Source organism: Parus major, chromosome 5, assembly GCF_001522545.3.
Source record: "Parus major isolate Abel chromosome 5, Parus_major1.1, whole genome shotgun sequence".
Lineage (NCBI taxonomy): Eukaryota > Metazoa > Chordata > Aves > Passeriformes > Paridae > Parus > Parus major.
Window position 1 is genome coordinate 50230485 of NC_031774.1, and position 24328 is coordinate 50254812.

General features: G+C 44.2%; 1 protein-coding gene across 1 annotated transcript; it reads right to left on the reverse strand.

Annotated features, from left to right (window-relative positions):
- Window positions 1-808: 808 nt before the first annotated feature.
- On the reverse strand, window positions 809-20059 carry DEGS2 (delta 4-desaturase, sphingolipid 2). The gene is made up of 3 exons (XM_015630898.3): window positions 19941-20059; window positions 10395-11137; window positions 809-3162 (listed from the first exon to the last, which is right to left on the reverse strand). The coding sequence occupies exons 1-3, from the start codon at window positions 20020-20022 to the stop codon at window positions 3019-3021; spliced, it is 969 nt and encodes a 322-aa protein (XP_015486384.1). The 5' UTR covers window positions 20023-20059; the 3' UTR covers window positions 809-3018.
- Window positions 20060-24328: the final 4269 nt, after the last annotated feature.

Consider the following 24328-nt stretch of genomic DNA (forward strand, 5'->3'; position numbering starts at 1 on the left):
GCCTGGCTGACAGGGGCAAGGGAGCAGTCCTGGCCTCACGAGCACTGTGCCAGTTCCCAGCCTTCAGCTCCAGTGACTGGGATGTCAAGGTGGCTTTTTTCCAGTAGTGGCACTACCAGAGGATTCTCTCCTCACAGACATTAATTCAGTTTGCCAGCTGCCTCTGCAGGGAAGGGTGTCCTTTCATTCTGGGCTTGTTGAGCTACTGGAACAGAGCAGGCCACCCGCATCTTACATAGCAGAAATCTAAGGGGACATCACTCTTCATTCCTTCCTATCATACAGCTATTTGCCAGAGCCTTAGTGTGCCCAAACAATGAAGGAGATTTGGATCATTTTTTAAGCAAAGGGAATAAAACTATACATAGCTCTAACACACTTTTAACCCTGTGGTTGTGAAAAAGACCTTCCTGCCACCATTACTAGTAGTAGCAAAGACAAGTGCCCATGGAGAGAAAAGGATCATAGCCTTTTCCAGCAGCACCCCACACATTGGAACTCAGCTCACATTGCACATCTGCAGGCACTTGAGGCTTCCAGGCACTTCCAGTCCCTGCTGAGATGCACAGTGCTGAGCAGGAGGGCTGTGGGGCTGCCCAGGCTCAGCAAGTTGAGACCATGATGGAAATACTGATGGGAGGCAGGTGAAGAAGCAGCTGACAATTTTGGTTGGCTTATTTACACCAGAGCCTCTCTGTCAGGCCAGGCTAGTAGGCCACAACAGATGGGTGATTGGATCATGAAACAGCTGAGTAAGGGAACTACAACATAAGGTCACTCATCAAAGAGGATAAGGACAACAGTCAAATTGAGGAAGAGAGCATAATCTTTATTGTGGTTTTTATATTAACTTATTAAATTGGACAAGAGAGTTGAGGAGCAGCTGCTAAAGACATGGGAAGTTGAATACGTGATCAGAATGCCAACAAATCTGAAGTAAATTAATAAAAAACTGAAATTCCATGACATGAGCACTGATACAAAGGTAATAGAAGTTCCCACACCAGCGCCTCTTCCTTTGGGAGAAAAGCAGCTCTAATAAGATATAATGTCTTAAGTATGTTCATCACTGAGGAACCAGCAAAGGCTGAAATACTGAAAGAAGCCCCATTCTTACTCTTCTTATCCAAAAACACAAAACAGTATTGGTAAATAAACCAATACCAACCAAGGGTGTTCAGCCCCTGTATTACGTATGATCTTGATCTGCTGAGCAAGCCTGGGAATTTATTTACCCAGCTGCCAAAATCACATGGGTGAGAAAAATGGAGAATGGGGAAATGAAGGAGGAACCCAAATTGCTGCAGGTTAGCTCAGCTGCCTAGTGAGCAGACAGACTGGCTCACTGGATCCAGAGCTGCTGAAGGAAGGAACAAGTCATGTTTAGTGAGGAAATCAGGCTTCCCAAGTCTAATCACATCTCTGAGGGACCAATAATATTTTTCTTTGTTACAGTCATGGATTTCCAGAAGAAAAAACCCCAAACTGTTAGAGGATTACAGGGCAATTATATATATATATATATATATATATATATATATATAATTTCTCTCTTTGAACCACTTTGTAATATTTTTGTAGTATGTAAATGTAATATTTTGCCAGCTTTCCATGGTAGAGGGAATTTACTAGATGGCATCTGAATTCCTAACTCCCAAGGTATTGTTCTGCTTGGAGAAATGTTATGTTGATTAAGGTTTTTGATACATAATTTTAATACAGAATTATTGAGGACAGCCAGAAGTTTATATTTGGAGAACAGGCAGGAAGATTTTAGTATTCCAGTGGGTAGAAATGAGAGATGAAGGTTAATGTCAGTAGCACCAAGTAAGAGATACATAGAGAGAAATGACCTGATCTCCATGTTCCAGGTACATCCCCTTACCACCAGTGTCAGTTTTATATAGCTGGAGTATCATGTGCTTCCCAAATGTCAAGTTGTGCCCCTTGAATGACAGAGGAAAAAAAATGCCATTATTCTGAAAGCAGTTAGGAACAAATACCACCATGAAGATGAGGACATCTCCACGTCTTCACTGACACATACTCCTATCTGCCATGTGCAGAAAAGGGTGTAATACAGAGGAGACCAAGAAAGGTGACCAGGAATGCTAATAGGCATTATTAGCTAATTATTAGCTAATGCTAATAATCTTGGCAAGGAAAAAATTAAAACTAGAACTTCTCCTTTCCCCAGAAAACTTGCAGTACGGAAAAGGGTGAGATACATGAAGTTATGAATACTGTTGAAAATGTGAATGAGAAACCTCCACCCAGTTCCTCTAGAGGCACATCCATGCTGCTGATCAGAAGGTAGGTGGAAGACTAAAGAAAGGATTTTTCCTTGCCACAGTTCAGATCTGTCAGTTAGCAATAGTATTAGATCCTAAGAATAGAAATTCATTCAGAAAAGTTTTAGACAAAGTCCTGAAAAAAAGATCAAATAGCAGCTACTAAAGTAATGTTTGAGATGTACAAAAATATAAACATATTCCATTGCATATATAAAATTTCTGCTGGATTAGACAAGACATTGAGCTAAAAGCACCCTCACCTACCAGAGAGTATCATTTACTTCTGCATGCCAGTCTTCCCTGCTTCCACACTCCTGTGCACACAGAGCATCTACTTCCAATCTGGCATCAAGAGAAACCAGTCCTGAACTACACACACACACACGCTCACACGTAACACACAGCAAACATTCTCCCCTGTAGACAAAGCCAAAACTTGGGCTTAGGCCTAAATTGTCCCAGGAAGTTTAATTCTAAGCCTAGATCAAAGGTTCACCTCATCATAGGTCACTCTAATCTGGGTTCTGAGGGTTATTTATACAAATATCCTTTATTAAAAAGTATCAGTTGTCTAAAATTGCTTCATTTTCACACCCATCCTCTTGGCATAAGCAGCATACACCAACTTTAATTCAGCACACACAAAGATCCTTCTGTTTCTGCAGAAATCTGGAGTCATGGGAATCAACAAACACACACCACTTCAGCAGGCGGAGCTACCCCGTTAGCTTTCCTCTGCCAGCTTGCACCGTCTCTTAACCCTTGAATAAGGACCAAGAGTGTCATCAAAAACAAAGTCCCACAGAACTCGAATCCAGGACTGGTGATGTGGGAGGTTATCATAATATTCTGCTGCAATCTTCTTCACCTGGAAGAAGAAGAGAGACGATGAGCTGTTTGGCTGCACAGAGTCAGATGTGTTTCAACCTTCACATTCCGATCTGATAGCACAGCCATTACCTGAAGTTACTTGTTATTGCTTGTGAACTTCTGAAGCTCAGCCAAAAGAGATGTACTTAAATGCATTTAGATACTTCTTAGCAGATTTCTGATCTAAGTTTTGCCTCACAGTGCCATAATTTGAAAGACAATGGATTGCTGCCTTCTATATTTCATTCCAGGGGTGCCCCTACTATTTCATTTCAAGGGTGGTGGGATGTCTACAATGAGATACTTGATCAATTGCCAAGACAAGTGCACACTATATTTAAAGCCCTGTTTGCCACTCATAATATTCTTCTGTGAGGGTTCTGGGTAAAAGAGAATTATCAGCTGAGAAAATGACAGACAGCCTTGCCTACACTTTGTTTTCTACCCTGCATTCTGCTACCATGATGCAAATCCAAGAGATGGGTTCCTCCAGCAAGCAAAGAAAATTGCAGGGGTGGTCTGTTCTCCTCAGTCTGAAATTAAAAATACTGTGAGATTCATTATTAGGTCACAAGTCTAATAAAATTTAATTCCTGCTATAATTCCCCAAGTCTTAAGACTGTTGCTGTCAGAGAAACACTGTGCATCATTGGGGTGTTGCTTGTAGTGGGAGTTAGGCCAGAACCAGAGGACAAGAGCTTTCAAAGCTGGCAGGTTCAGAGAGATTCAAGGGACTGCGAGGATTCCCAAGTTTCCAGTTATTGTTCCTGCTCCAACTAAATGCTTTGGTTTTTGAACACATTTATGAAGCAGCAGAATCTGTTAACTATATACACTTGCACATAACTGCTTGGGCATGGTTTTATTGCAGCTCCACCTCCTAGACAAACAAAGCTCTAGAATAGAGTGGTTTGTCTTGCTGGACAGCATGACTTCTCTCTTTAAAAACCCTGCAGAATTTTAAAGCCAGCTACACTGAGCACAGACTTCCAGTGAAGAGAGAAAGGGTTACACAGAAATCATCGTGCAGGAAGAGGGTCTCATCACTACCCAAAGTATAATGGTGGAACCTTAACACAGCATTTGACTGTTTGTGAAAAGGTAAGAATTCCAGTGAAAGTTAAATTATAAGCTAGTATGTCTCCCTGCTAATTACCTCATTAATTCAGCTTCCTAGCAGACACTTCTCTGTGCAATAGGTTGGATAATGTACAAGAGTCATTAAGATCTTTTACCTCTGTCCCTTACACACTCCTTGTGCTCCTGGCATGGTATGCTGTGCTAGAGATGGAAGATTCAGTTCAGGTCTGACTGTATTCTGTCTTTCACTGAATACCTCCAACTTCATAATAATTTTCTCTATCCTGCTATAAAGCGTTGGTTTGTACTTCAAAGTAGATAATTTTCAATGGGGTTCAAACAATATCAGGATTTCTCCTTATAAATATTTTTTAATGAACGGAAGAGAGATGATTTGCAGCTTTCCAAGATCTCTGGAGATGCAGATTTAGTTCCCCAGGCTCCTTCTGTAACCTCAGTCAGAAATAATTTAGTCTGGGTATTGTATCCTCCCTTTTCCTGGCTGGGTAACTGAAATAGCCAGAGGATGAGGGAAGACTATTTCAACAGTAAGCTCGCTTGAATGGAGGCTTCTCATGAGGCCTGATGCAAACACAAAGTGGGGGCTCAGATACCCAGCTTCAAAAGCTTCACTCTAGCTCTGACATAGTCATTATCTACCACACAGTTGCTTAGACCTTCCTTCCTACCTCCATTTCAGAAACTGTGCCTGAATTCTGCCTTTCAACTATAGTTGAGCCCTCATCTACACTACTCAAGTTCATATGGCAAGTCTACCATTCCCCTCTTCTCCACAGCCCCACGTATTTCTTGCCCTCTGAACCAGACCATGTTTTCTTAAGTAGTTACATTATTCTGTAGAGCTCTTGACCATGCTATTTTCTCACCACTACAAGAGCCTCAGGAAGTTTTCCCATATCACCCCTTGCAAATGGAAGTAGAAGGCTAGAGATTCACAGAAACCGATTCAGCTCCTAGGAACAGTGTCTCAGGCTGTGTCCTCTGGCTCCAAAAGCTCCAAAGGAAAAGTAGAAGTGACAAATTAGTTAAAAATGGCCCAGAGAAGAAGCCAATGAACAGCCTGCCTATGTTCAGCCCAATGGCTTCTGCAAACACGAGCAGGACCTTGTGCAGGAAGGTAAGCACCACTGGCAAGGTCTCTGGGCAGGTCAGCTGTATGGGATGTACAGAAAATATCGACAGGGGAAGGTGAAACTGCAATAAGGAACAGAGGAAAGAGAAAATTTAATGAATGCAGTTTGAGGGGGGGCTTCTGAAGGATTTTTATATGGAAAATAAGGAAATTTGTTAGGTACATGCTCTCATCTTGCTATCATGTGGCAGGAAAGAGTTTTAAAAGATGTTTCTCTTTTCTAATAGATTTATGCAAAAATTTTCCAGCAAAAACATCTAATTTTTCATTACTTCTTTCAGCATCTCCATACATATAACAGAATTATCACCTTATCTACCAGGAAAACTGGATAGTGGGAGAGCAGAAAGTAATTGGGGTTTAATGCAGGCTCCCTTTTAAATGCAACATCATATGAGGAGCAACTGAGGGAGCTGGGGTTGTTTAGCCTGCAGAAAAGTAGGAGAGAGTGATAAGGTCTCAGGGGAGACCTTATCACTCTCTACAACTCTGTGAAAGGAGGGTGTAACCAGGTGGGGATCAGCCTCTTCTCCCAAGCAACAGGCCAAGAGAAAAAAGGCCTCAAGCTGCACCAAGGGAGGTTCAGGTTGGACATCAGAAAGAATTTCTTCACTGAGACTTGTCAAACATCAGAACCATTGCCCAAGGAAGCGGTGGAGTCACCAGCCCTGGAAGTGTTCAAGAAATGACTCAACATGACACTTAGTCCTATGGTTTAGTTGATATGGTGGTACTAGATCAAAGTTTGGACTCAATGATCTTGGAGGTCTTTTCCAACCTTAATGATTCTGTGATATCTGTTAAGTATGGTTGAGAGTGGAAGGGTCATCCTCTGTGTTACATTCTGCTTAATCTACAAAACCTGTAGATGGCAGTTTCCAGGTGGCAAGTTTTGTGGCCAGATCATAGGTTGTCTTAAAGAGGATGGCACTGTAATCACATGTTCCAAAATCTTGCTCCTCAAGCTCTCCATATATTACATTGTAGGTGGTCCATTTTCTTCAACTCCTCCCTGCCTTCTTCCTTACAAATCTCAACTGTAAGTCTTAACTCATTGCTAGTTTATAAATTAAAATTACACAAGAACTGCCTGAAATTCAACAGGAGCAAGTGCAGGGTCCTGCACCTGGGGAGGAATAGCCCCAGGCACCAGCACAGGCTGGGGGAAACCTACTGCTCTGAGGAGAAGGACCTGGGGGTCCTGGTGGACAACAAGCTGTGAGCCAGCAGTGCCATGGGGGCCAGGAAGGACAATGGAATCCTGGAGAGCATTGTAAGCAGGTTAAGGAAGGTGATCCTGCCCCTCTACTCAGCCCTGGGGAGGCCACACCTGCAGTGCTGTGTCCAATTCTGGGCCCTTCAGTACAAGAGGGATGTGGAGCTCCTGGAACGAGTCCAGTGAAGGGTGGCAAAAGTTGATCAAGGAACTGGAGCATCTCTCTTCTGAGAAAAGGCTGATGGAGCTGGGCCTGTTCAGCCTCGACAAAAGACAGCCCAGAGGGAACCTCATCAATATCTGTAAGTATCTGGAGGGTGAGTGTCAAGAGAAAAAATCCAGGCTCTTCTCAGTGCTACTGAGAAATAGGACAAGGTACAATGGGCAGAAACTGATGCCCAGGAAGTTCCACCCGAAGATGAGGAAGAACTTTGTTACTTTGCAGTCACCGAGCAGAGGAACAGGCTGGCCAGAGAGGGTGCAGAGTCTCCCTCAGTGGGGTTATTCAAGAACCATCTGGGCACAATCCTGTGCCATGTGCTCTGGGATGACCCTGTTTGAGCAGGGAGGCTGAACCTCACCCATTCTGCAACTCTGTTATCATGGAAGGATAACAAGAGATTGCAAAGTTTGCAGGACAATTACAAGTCACTTGGCACCTGGTATATTGAGGCTTTTCTTCAAGTAGGTCAAGGTGGCAGGGCAAGAAATCACATCTTTTGAACTGAAACTTTTGTTTCTGTGCTCGTAGAGGACAGTGACAGGACTCTACTCCTACTCTTCATATCTGATAGGCACAAAAGTTAAATGCAGCCTAGTGTTTCAGCAAGGCTGTTACACACTCTTTGTCCTAGGGCTATACAGAAACTAGAGATCCTTCTGACACAAAGCTGCAAAATTACATTAAGAATGCTCAAAGGCTTATTACAAGAAGTTCCCTCTATAGTCCTACATCCCCACCACAGGATGGTGAGCACTCAAGCTAGCCCTCCTGGCCATCACAGGGTTAATGAAATCTGCAATTCAAAACCAGCACATCTACCATGTTTTCCAGTCTTGTCTGTCTAATAAATCTGGTTTCATACCATGTCTTTTCCTTTTCCCACAAGCTTAATGAGTAACTAGTTTGCCTCTGGTAACACTGCCTCTTTTATTGCAGCTTCTAGGAGTAGAATTCCTCCTTCTTCTCCAATCTCCTCTCTCCATAAGTACACTCAATCCTTCAGACAATGAAGAATGGATCTCTTTACTCATTTGGTAAACAATGCAATATTTTATATTTGTAAGGCTTTGTTCAAAGACTAATCTAGTCTTATGTCTACAGGGGTTTTTCTTAGAGCAGGTTCTTCATTGCAATGTTAAATTTCATGGTTTCTTGAGTAATTTCTCATTATTCTAGTGGGACAAGTTCTTACTGCACACCCATGTCACTCATCTTTAATATCCATAAGCTTATGAGCACAGCCTAATTCTTCCTCTTTCAAATCTGTCACAGTCCTAGGGTAAAGGTCTTTCCAGTGGCAAACACATTACTCAGAACATTCTGAATGACACACCTGTAGCAAAGGAAAAAGCTGAATTTACTCTCCTGATAAGCAAGCTGAAAAGCCAGTTACCTTCCAAGATTAAGATCCAGTTATTCTCAAATCCTATTTCTCCCCTGATCTCAATCTTGCAGGATAGATCTTTAAAAGCAGAGATCTTAACTCCACATTTTACTTGCCAATAATTAAAAATAAAAATAGTCTCACTGAGAGGTCATCCATATTACACAATGCACCTAACTATTAGAAGTGTCTAAGAGCCTAAATCTAAAAAAACAGATCTTTGCTGAGTGAAGAATTTGCCAGGAGGTTAAGCAAAGTAGAGCAAAGTGAGGTTTCTTACCTGCTATGAAGTTCAAGATTTAAAGATCATCAGGGAGAATATGTTTCCTTATCTCTTTTCATCAGAGAGGCAGAGATATTTTTTTCTCATTTTGCAGAAAAGAATAACCAATTTGTTTTAATGGTCAAAGAATTTTCTACAGGAATTGTTTTGCCAAATAAAATATTTTTTTAAAATAGAATTCTTCATAATAAAATTTCTATTTGTAATTGATCACTTGTCAGACTCCAAGTCTTCCACACAGTTCTGTCAGGCAACAGTGATTGACAAAACCTGCTCTCTCCTCCACCAGCAGGGCAAGTCTCAGTTGCCAGAGAGCAAAACACACGTGAACACAAGCCCATGAAATTGAGCTAATAACTCCATCCTCTTTACACAGGAGGGCAGACACTTCTAGCTGCTGCACTGCCTCAAGGAATTACTCGGAACTATTTGTGGTGTGGGTGGAGAAGAGCTTTTCAGCTCTCAGTCAGGGCTGGAGCAACAGTCCCAGCAAGTTCCATTAGTCACTCACCTCCCTTGTGCAGGACACTGAGCTAACCTCCTATTTTCATTGCTGTAATCTAAGTATCTAAGTCCATCTAACAAGTTTGAACATTTTAAACTAAAGCTAAGCACATGCACTTCCCCACTGAGCTATCAGGGGTATCAGTGATGGGAGTGCCTCACAGGAGAGCTTCATATCTGAGTGTGGGCTGCTGTACCAGCTCCTCTGGGTCTCACCAGGAACAGGCAGTGTCTTCAGAACAGAGCTCCAGCAGCAGAGGAGTGAATGAAACACAATTGCAGGCTATATAGAGGCTTCCCACACTCCTCTGCACAAGAAAATCTCCCCTTGATTTGAGTCTCCTCTCAGGGAGTGTTTCTGTGACAGAGAACGTGAACCTATACAGCAGTGTTTGCCCTGGTATGTCATCACAGAAGTTGCATGTGGAATCAGTAGTGGGTAGGTCACAGCTCCTGAACCTCAGGCTCCTCAGCTCTACCTCCACCTCATATGGATATTGCAGTAGCAGTTCCCAGTTTTGCATCAGCCCACAGAAAGATGTTTCCTTCCTATTACGTCAGAGAACTCGTATGTAGGAGGAATCCTTCGAAGTCACGTACCTCTAACCCTGTGAGCACCTGCTGTGGAACCCTTGTATTAAAACACTCAAGAGCAGCTTACACACCTGGAGGGAGATTGAAAACCATTCCTAGACACCTGGGCTTTGCAAATTTGATTCCCACAACTGATAAAACATAAACAAAAAGGGGTTTGCCTTTCAAAGGAGGAAAGCCACAGCACTTTCTCAACGACAGACCAGGCCTCCTCAGTTTCTGTGGGTGGGGCAGAAGAGCTAAAAGGAGTTACAGAGAGTGTGGCTTTATTTTCCAGTGCTATCTGTGTCAGGCTGGAACATGCCCCCAGAAATTATGTCATCTCAAAAACAGAAGAACTTTCCTTTGATGTTAATCAAGCAATATGGTTAGCAGATTGATCATCAGACAAATTTCAAGTAGCAATTGCCACCTGCCTCCCTTTCGATGGGTCTTTAAACTTTCAAAGAGTTGACACTTAGTGGCTGAGGGATGTAAATTGAGACATTTAAAGCCTTAATGGAGGATTTTATCATGCAAAATATATTCCTCAAGCCCTCTAAGGATGAGATGTTCTAGTTTGCATCAAACAAACTAAGTATTACAGCAGTTTGACAGCCATTTCTCTCAATCTCTGGCTTAAAATTAATTAGAAACTGTCTTGGTTTATCACCCCAGGACAGAAACAAAAGGCTGTTCTCTTTTTTTCTTCTTTTTTTCCCCTTAAATTCATCAATTGCTATGATTTGGAGTGTTTTCCTTGAGACAGTTTAGCAGCTCTCATAAAAATCCAACTCGCTCATGCTATACTTACCATGGGCAATCTGCATCCAGGAATGCTGGGGAAGTCATGATGCTCCATGTGGTAGCCTACATTGAAGGTGAGCCAGTTCAGAGGTCCATAATAAGAGTATGTCTCATATCCTTTTAGGAACATGTAGTGTTCTGCTATGAAGTGTCCAGAAATGGGATGAAAACCCAAGCAAAGAATTGTACCTGCTATTAAGTAAATAACGGGTTTGAGCCCCCACAGGTAGTAAATGATGAGGTCTACAGAAAACTGGACGAGAGCGTTAAGAATTTCCATCCGTGTAATTGCTTTGGGGTTCACATACAGTGGTCTCAGACTGTAGAACAGAGGCTGGAGGAACAGCCAAAGCAGTTTCCGAAGCGGAGTGCAGAAAAACCAGCCCTCAAAGTCTGTGGGAATGTCCACATCCAAGCTGTCCCCTCCCAGATACCGGTGATGGTCAATGTGGTATTTCTTGAAGGAGGCAGAATAGGGGATGCCAACGGGCAGGTTGGCAAAGACTGCGAACCATCGGTTCCACTTGGCCTGCTTGTTCCCAAAGGCCACGTTGTGTGAAATATCATGGATGGCGAGGGTCAGGGAATGGTTGATGCAACCCCCAAAAGCATAAGCCCAGAAGAAAATCCATTTCCAAGATAAGTCTTTCACCAGGTAGCATGCCAGCAGCTGCATGAAAACCATTGCAGATACAATCCACTTTAAATGTGGATCTGGTCCCATCAGAGTCTTGATCTCTGGATACTTTGCTAAAGGGAAAAATGCACAGAAAAACTTGGTTAGATCATAATTAGGTAAACACAATCACCACTGTGACTCTCTGTTTTCATCACACTATGTTTGAGGCCCTGGTTTTATAAAATGTTAATTCCAAAGTCGGATTGCCACTATGCTAACAGTTTTACTAGTTCCAGCATCACGTCCAATTGTGATTGATACTGCTATATATAGACATATAAAAAAATACCCTGATGGTCTCTGTGGCATCATGTGCCTTCCCCACAATGAGTACTGCTTCACACTGATGAGTAGCAATATGCCAAATCCCACAGAACTTAAGCTCTAAGAAACACCTTCTGTCATGTTTTTAATGTCCTTTTGTCCATTTTGCTCAGATGTTGTTTTCCATGAAAGGGATACAACTGCCTTCTTTGTAGCCCTTTTCACACTGTTGTTTCAAACACACAAGCAGAGGAGAGAGCTGAGCAACAGGCTCACCAGGTTTTGCTCTGTGGTTAGATGACAAACACAGCATTTAAAAAAAGATTTCTAATTGAGTGTTTACCAGTGCTAACAACAGGTACAACTCCTCACACATGGTAACATCTCGGTAAAGTCAGTAATACTATCAGGATTTTGTAAGAAAATTGTACAGAAAATTCTCCTCTGTTCCCATGTCACATACCAAAAGCAGGCATAAAAGCCACATGGATTATCACACAACAATTTAATGAGGCCTCACAAATAATGCAGTACAGAGTCAGAGAGACATGGGCTAGGCTTGAAAGTCTGATTCATGTCAGGCCAGGACCAACTTACTAATCTTCAGTCCCACCATCCATTCATCTGTCTTTTAAAAAGAAAAAAAAATACAGAGTACAGCCAATCCTCTAGGTGCTGTTCACTGATTCACATCTCCTCTGTAAATCCACACTTCTCACTTCCAGTATTAACTTGCACGATTCCTTCTGCTGCCTTATGGCTTTTACCCATGTACTGACCTCCCTCCTTTAACCCATACTTTGCATTTTTCAGTAATTGCAGTTTACACAGATATGTGCATAGAGAAGTCACTCATTCCGAACCTTGAGGTTACACAGTGTCCCTGTGAGTTTCATGGGCCCATTTTATGAATAGAAAAGTAAACATCATCTGACTGCCACAGTATAATACCGATACAATAAAACCAGATTACAATGATCTGCATCTATGCAGCTGTGTCTACTATAAACAAAGGCTGGAGACAATACATGTAATTTATGTGACCTTGAAAGCAGTGGCAGATACTGAGTGCTAGGTGCAGAGAAGGTTTTTTTAGAAATGAACCCTGAAAAGTTTACAGAAATTCAAAGATATGAAGTGCTACTTAAAGAAGCAGTTGATGTGGTCATGCTCTGCAACCATTCCAGCAACCCTTGAGCCTCTTGGCTTCAACTTCAGCCCCTCTTGACAGAAATTAGAGATTACAAAGATTAGAGAAGCAGTGTGGAAGATGAGGACAAAGGAGATATACTCAAATCTTGTAAGGACAAGGAGGCCAAGGTCACCATGAGGAGTATTCAGGCAAGAGAGAGATTTTTGAAGTGCTGGGAAAGCTGTAGTGAAAGTTCATATCTTCCTAAAGTCAGGAATTTTTTTTTACAAAAATCTCCAGAAAGTCCAGTGTTTTTGTTTTGTTGTTTTGTTCTCTGTTGCTGTTTTCACCATTCTTGAAATTATATGTTTCACACCAATAAAGTTGTTCTCTAGTACCTGAATAGGCACTAAAGTTTTACACAAAGTGCTGTTTATGCAAAGTTCACTCTAGAGTGTAACAATATAATGACCTGGTCAGAAACAGTTACAGACCTGCAGTTTCATGTAGCTTAATCTCTTTTTTAAAGGCATCTGTCCAAAACCCAGAAAATGCTTTAATAAGTCAAGCCACCTCAAATGCTGTCACATCAAGTAGAGACAGGTTACTGCAGTCACCAGAAGAGATGAAATGTGAAACAACTAAATGTGTTCCTCAGCCTGGTCAAAGTGAGGCCACATCGACCCCCCACAAAAAAAAACAAACCAAAAAAGACATTTTAATGGGATGGGGAAATTGCTTAGAGATGTTTCATACTGTCATTTGAAAATAATGAAAGTTTTGGACCTATTTCTTTCTGTGGCAGCCAACAAGGACTGCAGATTCCATTGAAAAGGTCCCAGAGCAGTCACTGCCAAACAGCAGCAACAGTGTGCAGGCAGCAATGCAGGCAGGCTGCACTTATCGCAGGTGACAGCTATTAAGTAACTTGCCAGGGTTTAATATTAAATTCAACACATGATTAACTCCAACAGTAAATTTTTGCATACTAGTCAAACCACAATACTGTGGCTGTTTATCATTAATACAGATATAAGCCATGGCATGGAAAAATTTCAAGTTTCTCCTCACAAAGAAACCATGGCTTGGGCAGGGGGTGGTGCTGGTAAGCTCAATGGAGGCTGAAAGCTCCACTGGTGGATAGCCTGCCAGAGACCTATTGGTCCAGGAGCACTTCAAATGCAGAATGTTGAATGCTGACCCTTTTCTAACTTGAAAAACCAAGCACTCTTCTGTGAGACACATTTAATACAAGATAAAGTGATCCTGATGACTGCAATTCATGAATAAAGTGCTGACACAAAGTTGTGGTAACACATTTTTCTCATTTTTCCCCTGTGTTCATGCCTTGCAGTTAGCTGAAAGAATGCTAGTAAGGCAAGAGCCTCACTTCTGCTGAAAAGCCTGGACATCCCTGTAAGGTTGCTGTGACAAGTGTCTGTAGGTGCTATGCAAACCAGGCATCACCCACCTGCATGAAAAAAGGGCAACAGAGACTCAGAGGCACAGAGAGAGGGCCTGGAAAGCGGAGAAAAAACCCTAATCCCATCATTCATCCCTTCTGTATTGGGGGGGATGGGGGTGGATGAAGGTATGCACACACAGCACAACACTACAGTTATGTGGCTGCATGGGACCAAGTTTTGTCCTTTACAGTCCAATGAGAACAGGAGAGACTCGGCTACTCTGGTGCCTACACAGCACATCTTCCAGCCTCCAGTTCACTGAGGAAGTTTGTAAGCTCAGGCCAGCAGATAGGTTATCCATGTGTGCTGCTTCAAGCTGTCCAGACTGAGCCACTGTCCTGCTGTGAGAGGGTGGGGACACTGGTGTAGATGTACAGCAGTGCACAAGGATGACATTTTGTCTCCAAGGTCAGCACACTGCCAAAGCAGCACAGGCACTTTAGTACAGTAGGTAAATGTAGTTACTAACTCTGGCCAGACAGCTCCACAGTCTCTGCTCCACGATGCAAGACAGCATTCCCCACTCTTACAAGTCGGGAGAACAAATGCTGCAAGTATATTTTCAGAAGGGTTCACAGTTCTGAAACAACCAATTTACTGAATTAAGTTTTCACTCCACTGTTCTACACATCTTTCAAGAGGCAGGTCTCACTCACCAAATGCCTAAACTTAGTCAAATTAGTTTGACTCTGTATTTTGTATTTGATGCTTCTGTCTGGAGAGCCAAGAGCACTCACCATAGCCCTGCAGTGATCCTCAGTTAGGGCTGGAGCAATTGTTCCTGGACAGGCCACTGGCTGCCAGGTCCTGCTGTTCCTCCTCCTCAGGAGACAGCAAATACCTTATTCTGAACTCTCACTCATCCTCTGTCCTACTGACCCTGTCCCTGAGATAACTCAGACAAGTCCCAGTGATGGCACCAGACACAGTTTCTCATTGATGTGACACCACGTACTTCACACTTGCACATTTTGGTACTTTGAAAGTGAGCAAGAGAAGGAGCTGTACACAGTGGCAGTGGTGATGTTTAAAGGAGCAGCAGCCTTGCCCATATCCATGAGAAACTAGTAGTAAAAAGATAAGAACTTTAATTTCTTAATTTTCCTTTCTTTTCACCCCAAGTGCAGCATACTGATAGAGTCAAAGTGGACATATTCCTCAGCATAAGTCACTTAGAAGGTTTGTAAAAGGGAAGGAGGGAAAAAAAAAACAACAAACTGTGATGCTGCTGTTCTGGACTACATTCTGTTGATTATGAGTCCCTGCCAAAACAGGTAAGAGACACCAGACACAGGATGTCAGCTTTACTGCTCCATGTCCTATGCTGGAGCTGGTATTTGTACCAAATAAACAAAACAAGACAGCTTACTAACATTATTGTGTTTTGCCTTGTAGCAGCTCAGCTCAAAAACATGCTTATAGAAGCACAGCACAATCAGGTCCTAAGTAAATGACACGGATGAGTTGGAGTAAGCCCGGAGGAGGGCTGTGAAAATTGTCAGAGGGCTGGAGCACCTCTCCAATAAGGAAAGGCTGAGAGAGTTGAGAATGGAGAATGTTCAGCCTGGAGAGGAAAAGGCTTCAGGGAGACTTTATTGCCTTTCAACATCTAATGGGGGTTTATAGGAATGAGGGGGCCTGGCTGTTTAGTAGGGCTTGTTGTGATAGATCCCTTGATCTATTATCTTGGTAATGGTTCCAAGCTAAAAGAGGAGACATTAAATCTAGATATAAGGAGGAAAATTCTTACAGTGAGGGTGGTGAAACACTATCACAGGTTACCCAGAGAAGGTTGTAGAAGGTTGTAACCCAGAGAGGTTGTAGATGCCCCAGGCTGGTTGAGGCTCTGAACAACTTGATCTAGTTGATGATGTACCTGGTACTCAAACCAATTCAAGCAGTGCATGAGTCAAGACACAGGTAGGATATACAGAGGACAATATGCATGATGACACCTTCAGGTTTTTCACAGTCTCCTGTGAAAAAGCCCCTCCAGTACACAAAATAATAAGAAATATTTTTGGCCCAGCTCATTAAACTGAAGTTTTATATATATATCCACTGTGAAAGGACAAGCATCTTAATCTTGTATTTGTCACCCACAAGTTTCTAAATAGCTTAGTGCTAGCTGGTCCAAGGGCAGTGGGTCACCCAGAACAGGCCACCAGAGGCAAAGTACCACAGTGGTGCCACTCTGCCACTGTCAACAGAGGTGGATGATGTCAGCACATCGCTATGTCAGCAGCTGTGACCTGACTGCTTACATTTGTTAATTGGCTAGTTCAGAGTACAGGGATGTAGGAATGCTAGAAAGAGGGCTTCCAGCTCCTTCTGAAACAAAAATCTGAAATATGGACTAAGTTGAAGCCTTCAGTTGTACTTAATACATTTCCCACATAAGACCACAAATGCCTAAATCAGTCACTTTCTGCCTATGTGATTTATTTCAAAGGTGATGCCCACAGGGAATTGGCATGAGCATTGGGACAGCAGCTCTTCTGGGTGCACTCATCAGAGGATGTGCACAATCAGAGGCAGCACTGTGCCCACACACTGCAGGGTAATAGTTTCTTCACCAGAAGCATGTGTACTTCAGAGCTTTGATTTAAGCTAAGGACATAATACATTGCATATTTCTGTAGGTACAATTTATCAGAATTTTCATAAATATGAGATTTAAAAAGGCAACAGAAGAGACAGCCTGAAGAAATAGTAGATTAATTTCTAAATAAGAGAGCAGAGCTGGAAGTGATACTTAGATCAGCTAAATGTTGGCTTTTTAATTTTGTTCTACCCCGCCCCATGGGCTAACATATCAGCCTTCCTACAGGATAAAATGCATATAACACACTTGCACCATCTCCATTCCAAAATAACTTGCCAAAGAGCTAATTACTAATTACTTAACTATTAAGCATTCTTGGATGTTAGATCATATTCAGTTGTTCCTGGTCTATCCTGAGCAACATTGATTCAGCTCTCATCCTCTGCAGCAAACAAGTGCTTCCCTAAGGATCCTGCGAGGCAAGACATTTTCTGACCAACTTGCAGTAATTTTATAGTTAGATCCAGCCTGTGGCACAAATATGATCTCACTCTTCCCATGTCACAACATATTGCTCATTGCTTGCATTTGGGAAATTGTTTGCAGGTGAAATGACCATACGTTGTATGATTATTGTGTTACCTGCATTTAAGCAATGATTTTTTCATCTCTCAAGAGTGAAAAGCCGTCAACACTTCCCACTGAGCAAGAGCATAGTTTCTCCAAGTCTTTCAGTCCAAGAAATCCTTACTGACAAAATGTAGAAATCCTATTTCTACTAGATGCCCTCTCTGTGTTATATCTTCCCCAATAGCATTTTTTGTAACTATACAGAAAGGCTAAGCAGATCTAGATGATAAAACTTTTCCATCAGGAAGGTTTTAACCAGATCTTTCCCTAACAGAGCTTACTGCAGCATTACACAAATCCCAGTCCTGACACAAGGCACTAACACGCTTTTCATAAACAAGACAGCGAGAGAATAGCAATGAAACAATTCTATTTCATAAACTGAAAAGCGTGAATAACGTGTTCAGGAACATGTATAACGTGATCAGGGTCGAAGTGCCAGCTTGGCAAGAGATCTCCACTCTAAGTCAGAAGCAGTTGCACCCAGACAGTACTAAGCACTAGCTACATTTTAATACCTAGATACTACAAAGAGATAAGAGAGAAAGTATCTCCTCTCCCTTGTGCAAAATGTTGATCTATTTGCTGGTATAATTATAGCCTTCAGGAATCACAGCCCTTATCCAGTGCAACAGTGTCCTGCCACAAAGCCAGTTTCCAGCCAGCCCACTTGATAAACACTGCTCATAGCTCTGCAGCTCAACAGGAACAGGTTGCCCAGAGAAGCTGTGGATGGCCCATCCTTGGAAACATTCAAGGACAGGTCAGATGGGGCTCTGAGCAAACTGAGCTAGCAAAGGATGTCCCTGCGCATGGTTGGGAGACTGGACTCAGGGAATTCTCATTCAGACACAGTCACCAACTACAAAAGTCTTACAGACACCTGGGCTACTAACTCTTAAGCCAGGACAAACAACTTTGTGATGATGAAAAAAACAACTTTTTTTTTTACCTGTCAGATGCCCTATAGGAACATATTGGTGCAACAGCCCAGGAAACACCACTTATGTAGAAAAAAACTGCCTTATGTGTTTGTCAGTTTGCCCTTTTTTTTTCCCCTAACAGATAATTTCCATTTGTATTTAAATCCAAGTAGCCATGCCTGAGAGAGACCAACATTTTCAAAAGCTGCAGCCCAGAGAACAATCAAGTTTCAGTGCTTAGCAACTAAATCATTAACCTATTGGGAAGGAAATACTTCCTTTAGCAGCATGGAATGCTGTCCCCAAGGCATTGCTGTACACAAAAATGTAAAATACATGGATTTTTATAGATACTTGTTCATATGCATTTAAGATTCTTACTGCGTACTCCACCTTAGTAGACACTAAATGCTTTGGTAACTAACTCTGAATACTAGGTGACTTTAGCCTTTGAATAACAGAGTGAGGATCATTTTACAAATATCATGTGGGATATTATGATAGTTTCAGTAACTTTTGGTAACATTTTGATATTTGTGACACTACTTTTATCATCCATTCTGCATCACCAGCTAGAGATCATACATATCTCTCTTTCCATGTATTTCTCTCTGCCCTTCCTTCTACTCCCACAGCAGGGGCAGGGGAAGTTGTAAGGAAGCAGATGGACCTTGGTTCCAATTGCTTGTTCTCAACTCAAAGAGAAGGTGGGCAAACTGCTGTAAGTCCTAAAAAGAGTTTGCTGCAACATGAGAGTCCAGGTACCTCCTGACAGCTTCCTCATGGTTTGCACACCCCATCCTATAGCACAACCTAAAAGGCAAGAGAGAAGCAAGGGCAGAGACCCACCATACACTCTCCTATCCTTAGTTCACCAAAATGTAGTTCCCTTGACTGAAGAGGTGAGGAGCACGACACCAAGAAGCATCATATACTATACTGACATAATTTGACTATCATGATTACATAGTAAAATAATTATTATTTTCCTGAATGTCATTCAAATCTGGACGTGGATGTTCCACCACCGCAGATATACCGGAAATGTTTTTGTAATTTAGATTTATCCAGGATTAAGCTGTAAGATTGTGGGGGAGTTAAAAAACTGTACCTAATTAGCATGTGCCTTGTGCAGCAACTCAGCCAGAAGCTCCACTGCCTTTTTATAAAAGTTCTTTAAAAACTTTATCCGACTCACTAGAGAGAAGAAAACAAAACGACCAACCGACCCAAATGAAAAGAGGGGGGGGAAAAAAATCAAAATATGTTTTATTAATAAAACGTGGAAAATGTATTTTCAGGAGATATGCAACAATACTCTGTGACAATTCTGAGTTACCAGTTATTCTCAAAAACGATCTTCAGAGTAGCCAAAACCGTCCCATAGAAACAAACCTCCCGACCCACCACACTCCTGTGCGCAGTTAAGCTGCGCTGCGTGTACAACACGAAAGCACGGGAGCGTGTACCTTGTCCCCGGCAAGCAGCGGGGACTTGCTATTGTTCTCCGGGAGACCTGACCCGCGTGCCCGTTTAGTTTCGTGCAGTACCCGGGCACGGGGAACACGTGCCCGCAGGAGGCTCCGTGCCCGGGGCCCACCCGCGGGCAGCGGCCACTCCCGGGGCGCGGTGCGGACAGGCGGGCGCTGGGCACGGCCCGAGCAGCCCCGCCGCGGCTGCCACCCCGCTCGGCGCTCCCGGCTCCGTGCGGCCGCCGCATCCCCGACGCTGCCGAAGGAAGGCAGAGCTGGGAACGCTACACTCCTCGGGGGAAACACCCAAGAGCCCAGCGGGCTGCGGCACTCGCTCTCCGCAGCCGGGATACCAGCCGGACCCCCCGCCCGTCCCGTCCAGGAGCGCAGCCCAGCCCGGCCGCCCGAGCCGCCGCGGCCGCTCCCGGACTCCCCGTCGTACCCAGGATCTCCTTCCTGCGCTGCGTGTGGGGCTGCTCCGTGTAGACCCACTCGAAGTCGTCGCGGGTGACACGATTCCCCATGGCTCCTGCTGCGCCCCGCTCCGCTCCGCGCTGCCCTTATAGCTCCGCAGCCGCGGAGGGGCGGCTCCTCCGCCCGCCCCCGCCCCGCGGCCGCCGCAGGCGGGCACCGGGACAGCTCCGCGGCTTCGCTCGGGCGGGCACCGGGACAGCTCCGCGGCTTCGCTCGGGCGGGCACCGGGGCAGCTCCGCCGCTTCGCTCGGGCGGCAGGAGCCCGGAGAGCTGCAGAGCCCCTGCGAGGTGTCAGGGAGAGTCCGGCGGGAAGAGGGTGCCTCGGGGCTGACTCTGAGGACAGAGGACGGGCGGCCGAGGCTCACCGTGCCGCAGGGACCCTGAAGACAGCCAGGAGAGGTGCGTGGGGTGGGAGTGTTTGCCGGGAACTAGGGATCCCCGTCGTGCTGCTGCCAGCACCAGGGCCCGGCACAGCCGCTACATCCATCGCTGCCTGGGGCGGCTCCAGAGCACAAGGGGAACTCCAGCGCTGCGGGTCCCCCGGCACTTCCAGACGCAGCTTTTGGAAAGCAAGGGTAGTCCAAACGCCATAAATCCAGAGAGAGAGCCCTAAGCAGAACCGTGAATTAGGGCAAAGCCCGGTTGTGTGGGCTCCTCCCAGGGGTGGAAGACCTAGAACAATGCAAAGGCGACCAGCGGCTGACATACATTTCCTTGGCCCTCTGACAATCCTCGTGAGCTGTCCCGGTAGAATCCAGCCCTTGGCTGTGTAACACTTCACTCCTGGTAGTCTGCGGCCCATTTCCCAGGTACTGTCCCCACTGGAGCAGCAGGAAGTCACACTGCTACCTTGGTAACAAAACCAGGCAAAGGACTTGCTAACATTAAAACTAAGGTAACCTTATGTACCTCTCAAGCTTCTCTGATTCACAGAGTTACACGTTACACAGTGATGTTTCTACACACACGACTCAAAATTAAAGTGCTGCCTTTGTTCCTATATAATCTTTTACAAGTCCATACCTGACCTCCTGTCCATCTTCACTCATTATCCTTATCCCTATCATTAGTCCTTCCAACAACAACATCACCTGTGGATCAGCTCCAATCTTGTTTCAGTCCTTTTCCGATATGAAAGTCTCTAGCACCCTCCATTCCACCCTTTAAAATGCCTGTTGCAGATGGGACAAAAAAAGCAGCCTTGAAAATATGAGATGTAACTATTTTTCAGCAAGAACTTTTGCCTACAACCACTGGCAACACTATCACCTCTTATATTAGCCTAGTGGAACCATTTAAGTTCTCTTGCTAGAACAATTGCACTAAGGACTAAAAACACCAACAATGAAACAACCCACAAACACAAAATCCCAATGCTTGGCTGGTAGAAAGCTTTAGGAGGATTTTTTGAGAGCTGGGGGTTTTTTTCCCCCTGTCTAAATCACAGAATCAGCTGAGTTGGAAGTGATGTACAAGGATCATCGAGTCCAACTCCTGGCCCTGCACAGGACCATCCACAAGAGTCACATGATGCACTTAAGAGTATTGTCCAAACACTTCTTGAGCTCTGTCAGGCTGTGAGTGCTTCCTTGGGAAGCCTCTTCCAGCCCAACCACACTCTGAGAGAACAACCTTTTTCTAATATCTAACCTAAACTTCCTCTGACACAACTTCAGGTCATTCCCTCAGGTCCTGTCACTGGTCACTGCAGAGAAGAGATCAGTGCCTGCCCCTCCTCTTCCTCTCATGAGGAAGCTGTAACTGCAATGAGGTCTCTACTCAGTCTCCTCCAGGGTGAACAGACCAAGTGACCTCAGCTGCTCCTCGTACAGCTTCCCCTTATGGCCCGTCAGCATCTTTTGTTACCCTCCTTCAGATGCGCTCTTCTGGCTTAAAATGTTAACCCTTGAATGATGAAAGGTACAAAGCAGGTTGAGTAGAAGGACTGTGGTGTAAAGAGAAACAGTTTTACCCACAGCAGGAGCAGGAGTTTAACCCCTTTGCTGTTACAGCTTAGCTCTCTGTAAGTACAATGGTTTCTTCACTATTGCTCCAGCACAAGGTTGGTGCTTGCTCATAAAGTTGCAGGGTCCAACCCAGATAAGGGACTGTTAATCCAGTTTAAGGTTATTACATGTTTCTAGAAGAAATGGATTGTTCAGGGAGCAGATGCCTAAACCTTGAACTAGCTCAAACATTTTGGTGTGTTGGTAGTGTTGGTGGAGAAGCCAAAACACTAAATATGATGACACTCTTCTGAGCACTTCCTGCTTAGGTGTGCTGAAGGTGACTAAAAACGAAATTAGTGGGGCAGTCTGTGCAGTTATAAAGAAAACAAATATGACTTCACCCCAAAGCTTGTCCAATAGGATAATGCTATTGCACATGGTAAGTTACACATGTAGACTCAACCTGACCACATAAGAAGAACAGAAAACTTTTCTTCTCCAGTGAGCTGGCATCTGGTTTTGAGAACAGAATTTCATGCTTAATATTTCTATAATAAGCCAAACAAATAATACTAATTCAAGAATAATTGTGGATGCCAGACAAACAAGAAACACCAGCTTTAGATCGTCTTCTAGAATTGGCAAAACTAGTACCCAGTTCTGACCATTTGGCATCCATAGTTTTACAGCATCCTACTAAAATCATTCACAATGGAAAAGGGAGGGAGGGCTGTTAATGGCACCTAGCAATAATGAATGCTGTAATTTAATGAATTACACCCTTTTAATGAATACTGTAATGACTGTCAACTCCACGGATTCACAAAATCACTACATTTTACACAGTTCAAATGTACTTCACATAGTCAGGTTCTCTCAACTGTAGCCTCCCTTTCTTATTTAATTTCCCATACTTGTTCAGGATTTCTGGGAACTATTGGGAAGCCTAGCTGAGGGAAATTCCTAACACACTCAGAAGGAAGAGCACAATTGCTGACTCTGTGCAAGGTACCATCAAAATATCTCATATACATAGTTTTAAGTACACATCACACCAATCTGCAGCATCCCAGGGATGAATACAAAAATCCTTTGCTCCGCTGAGGACATGGCCTAAAATATACAGCTCTGAAGCAAGGCATACTGGTCCACACATCCAGGCAGACTCACCCTTCTCACCCTTCCTCACCCAAAGGTGCCTATCCATCAGCTGGCTTCCCAGCATGAATGTATTTCTGCTACACAATTCAGTTACTTCCTTCTTGTGCTCATGGGAAAGACAGATGACAGAGTAAATACAGCAGGAACACCTACACACGTCTCCTAGTGACCACTGCCAGCCTTTGGAGTTTGAGGTATATTAATTCTGCCCTGGTGTGCAGATCTTAACTCCTCTTCTTGTGGTTGTCAACAACTAATCTTTGTTAAAGTTGTTGTTCTGGAACTAAAATAAATACTCTGGGAGTTTTAGCTCTAAATAAAGTGTTTTCTTATCTGAAATAAGAGCTCCATGTCTCATGACAGACTTGTATTTTCAGTTACTGCATTACCTATTTTCTTCTCTGTCTGTATAAATTAGATCTCCTTTCATCACCAGAAGAACACATAGCTGTAATTTTTCTCCTTTATTGAAGATTTTGCTGTCATTTTGAATTGGGTATCACTCTCTGACTTGATGCAACTACTGCCAACATTTACCACGTGACATGCTTTATTGAACAAAGTCAAATTTTCATAGGCAGCATAGTTTGTGGATGAGCCACGTCAACACACACCCACACTGCAGGAGGCTCAGGAGAAACAATTTGCCAATAAGACCTGGTTTGTTTTCCCCTGTCACCTGTGCTGACCCCTCCCGGGGTCAGCCTGGGTTTCTCTTTCCACTGGGTTAGCTTCATGCTGGAGTTGTGAGTTGAACTGACCGAACAAAGGTGCTGAGGAGCTGGTGCAAGAGCCTTGGGAGGAGAAAGGAGTGTTCCTTTCGGCAGTGTTAAGCTGTTGGGTATCACCATTCACACAGCCCGGCGGTTCACACCGCCCGCGTGTGCGCAGCGCTCGGCAAGCCCTGGTGGATGTTGGCATGGTATCCCTGCCCGAGAGCCTCCCAAATGAAACGTGAACTTCCAAGAAGCAAACAGCTCCCCAGGAGCCGGGCTCACCGCTGCCCGGCTTCAGCGCTCCTCCCCTGCCCACGGTCTCCCAGCCCCCGAGCTGTGCGGAGCCGCATCACTGCCCGCCTTCCGCAGCCGGCCCTGCAGGAAGCTCCAGCCGTGGGAATGCTCCTTTCGTGGGCCGGGAGAGGCAGGAGGGGCTGCAAGGACAGCTCCCCCGCAGCCGGGGCTCTGTCCGGCCCGTCCTGCGGCACACCGGGCCGGCCGGGGCGGGGAGCGGAGCCGGGCTCGCCCCG

Coding starts and splice junctions, on each gene's coding strand:
- DEGS2 (XM_015630898.3), bottom strand. CDS start 20,022: ATGGGGAATCGTGTCACCCGCGACGACTTCGAGTGGGTCTACACGGAG. Junction 11,138..19,940: donor GCGCAGGAAGGAGATCCTGG/GTACGACGGGGA, acceptor TTTTCCCTTTAG/CAAAGTATCCAGAGATCAAG. Junction 3,163..10,394: donor CTGGATGCAGATTGCCCATG/GTAAGTATAGCA, acceptor TTCTTCTTCCAG/GTGAAGAAGATTGCAGCAGA.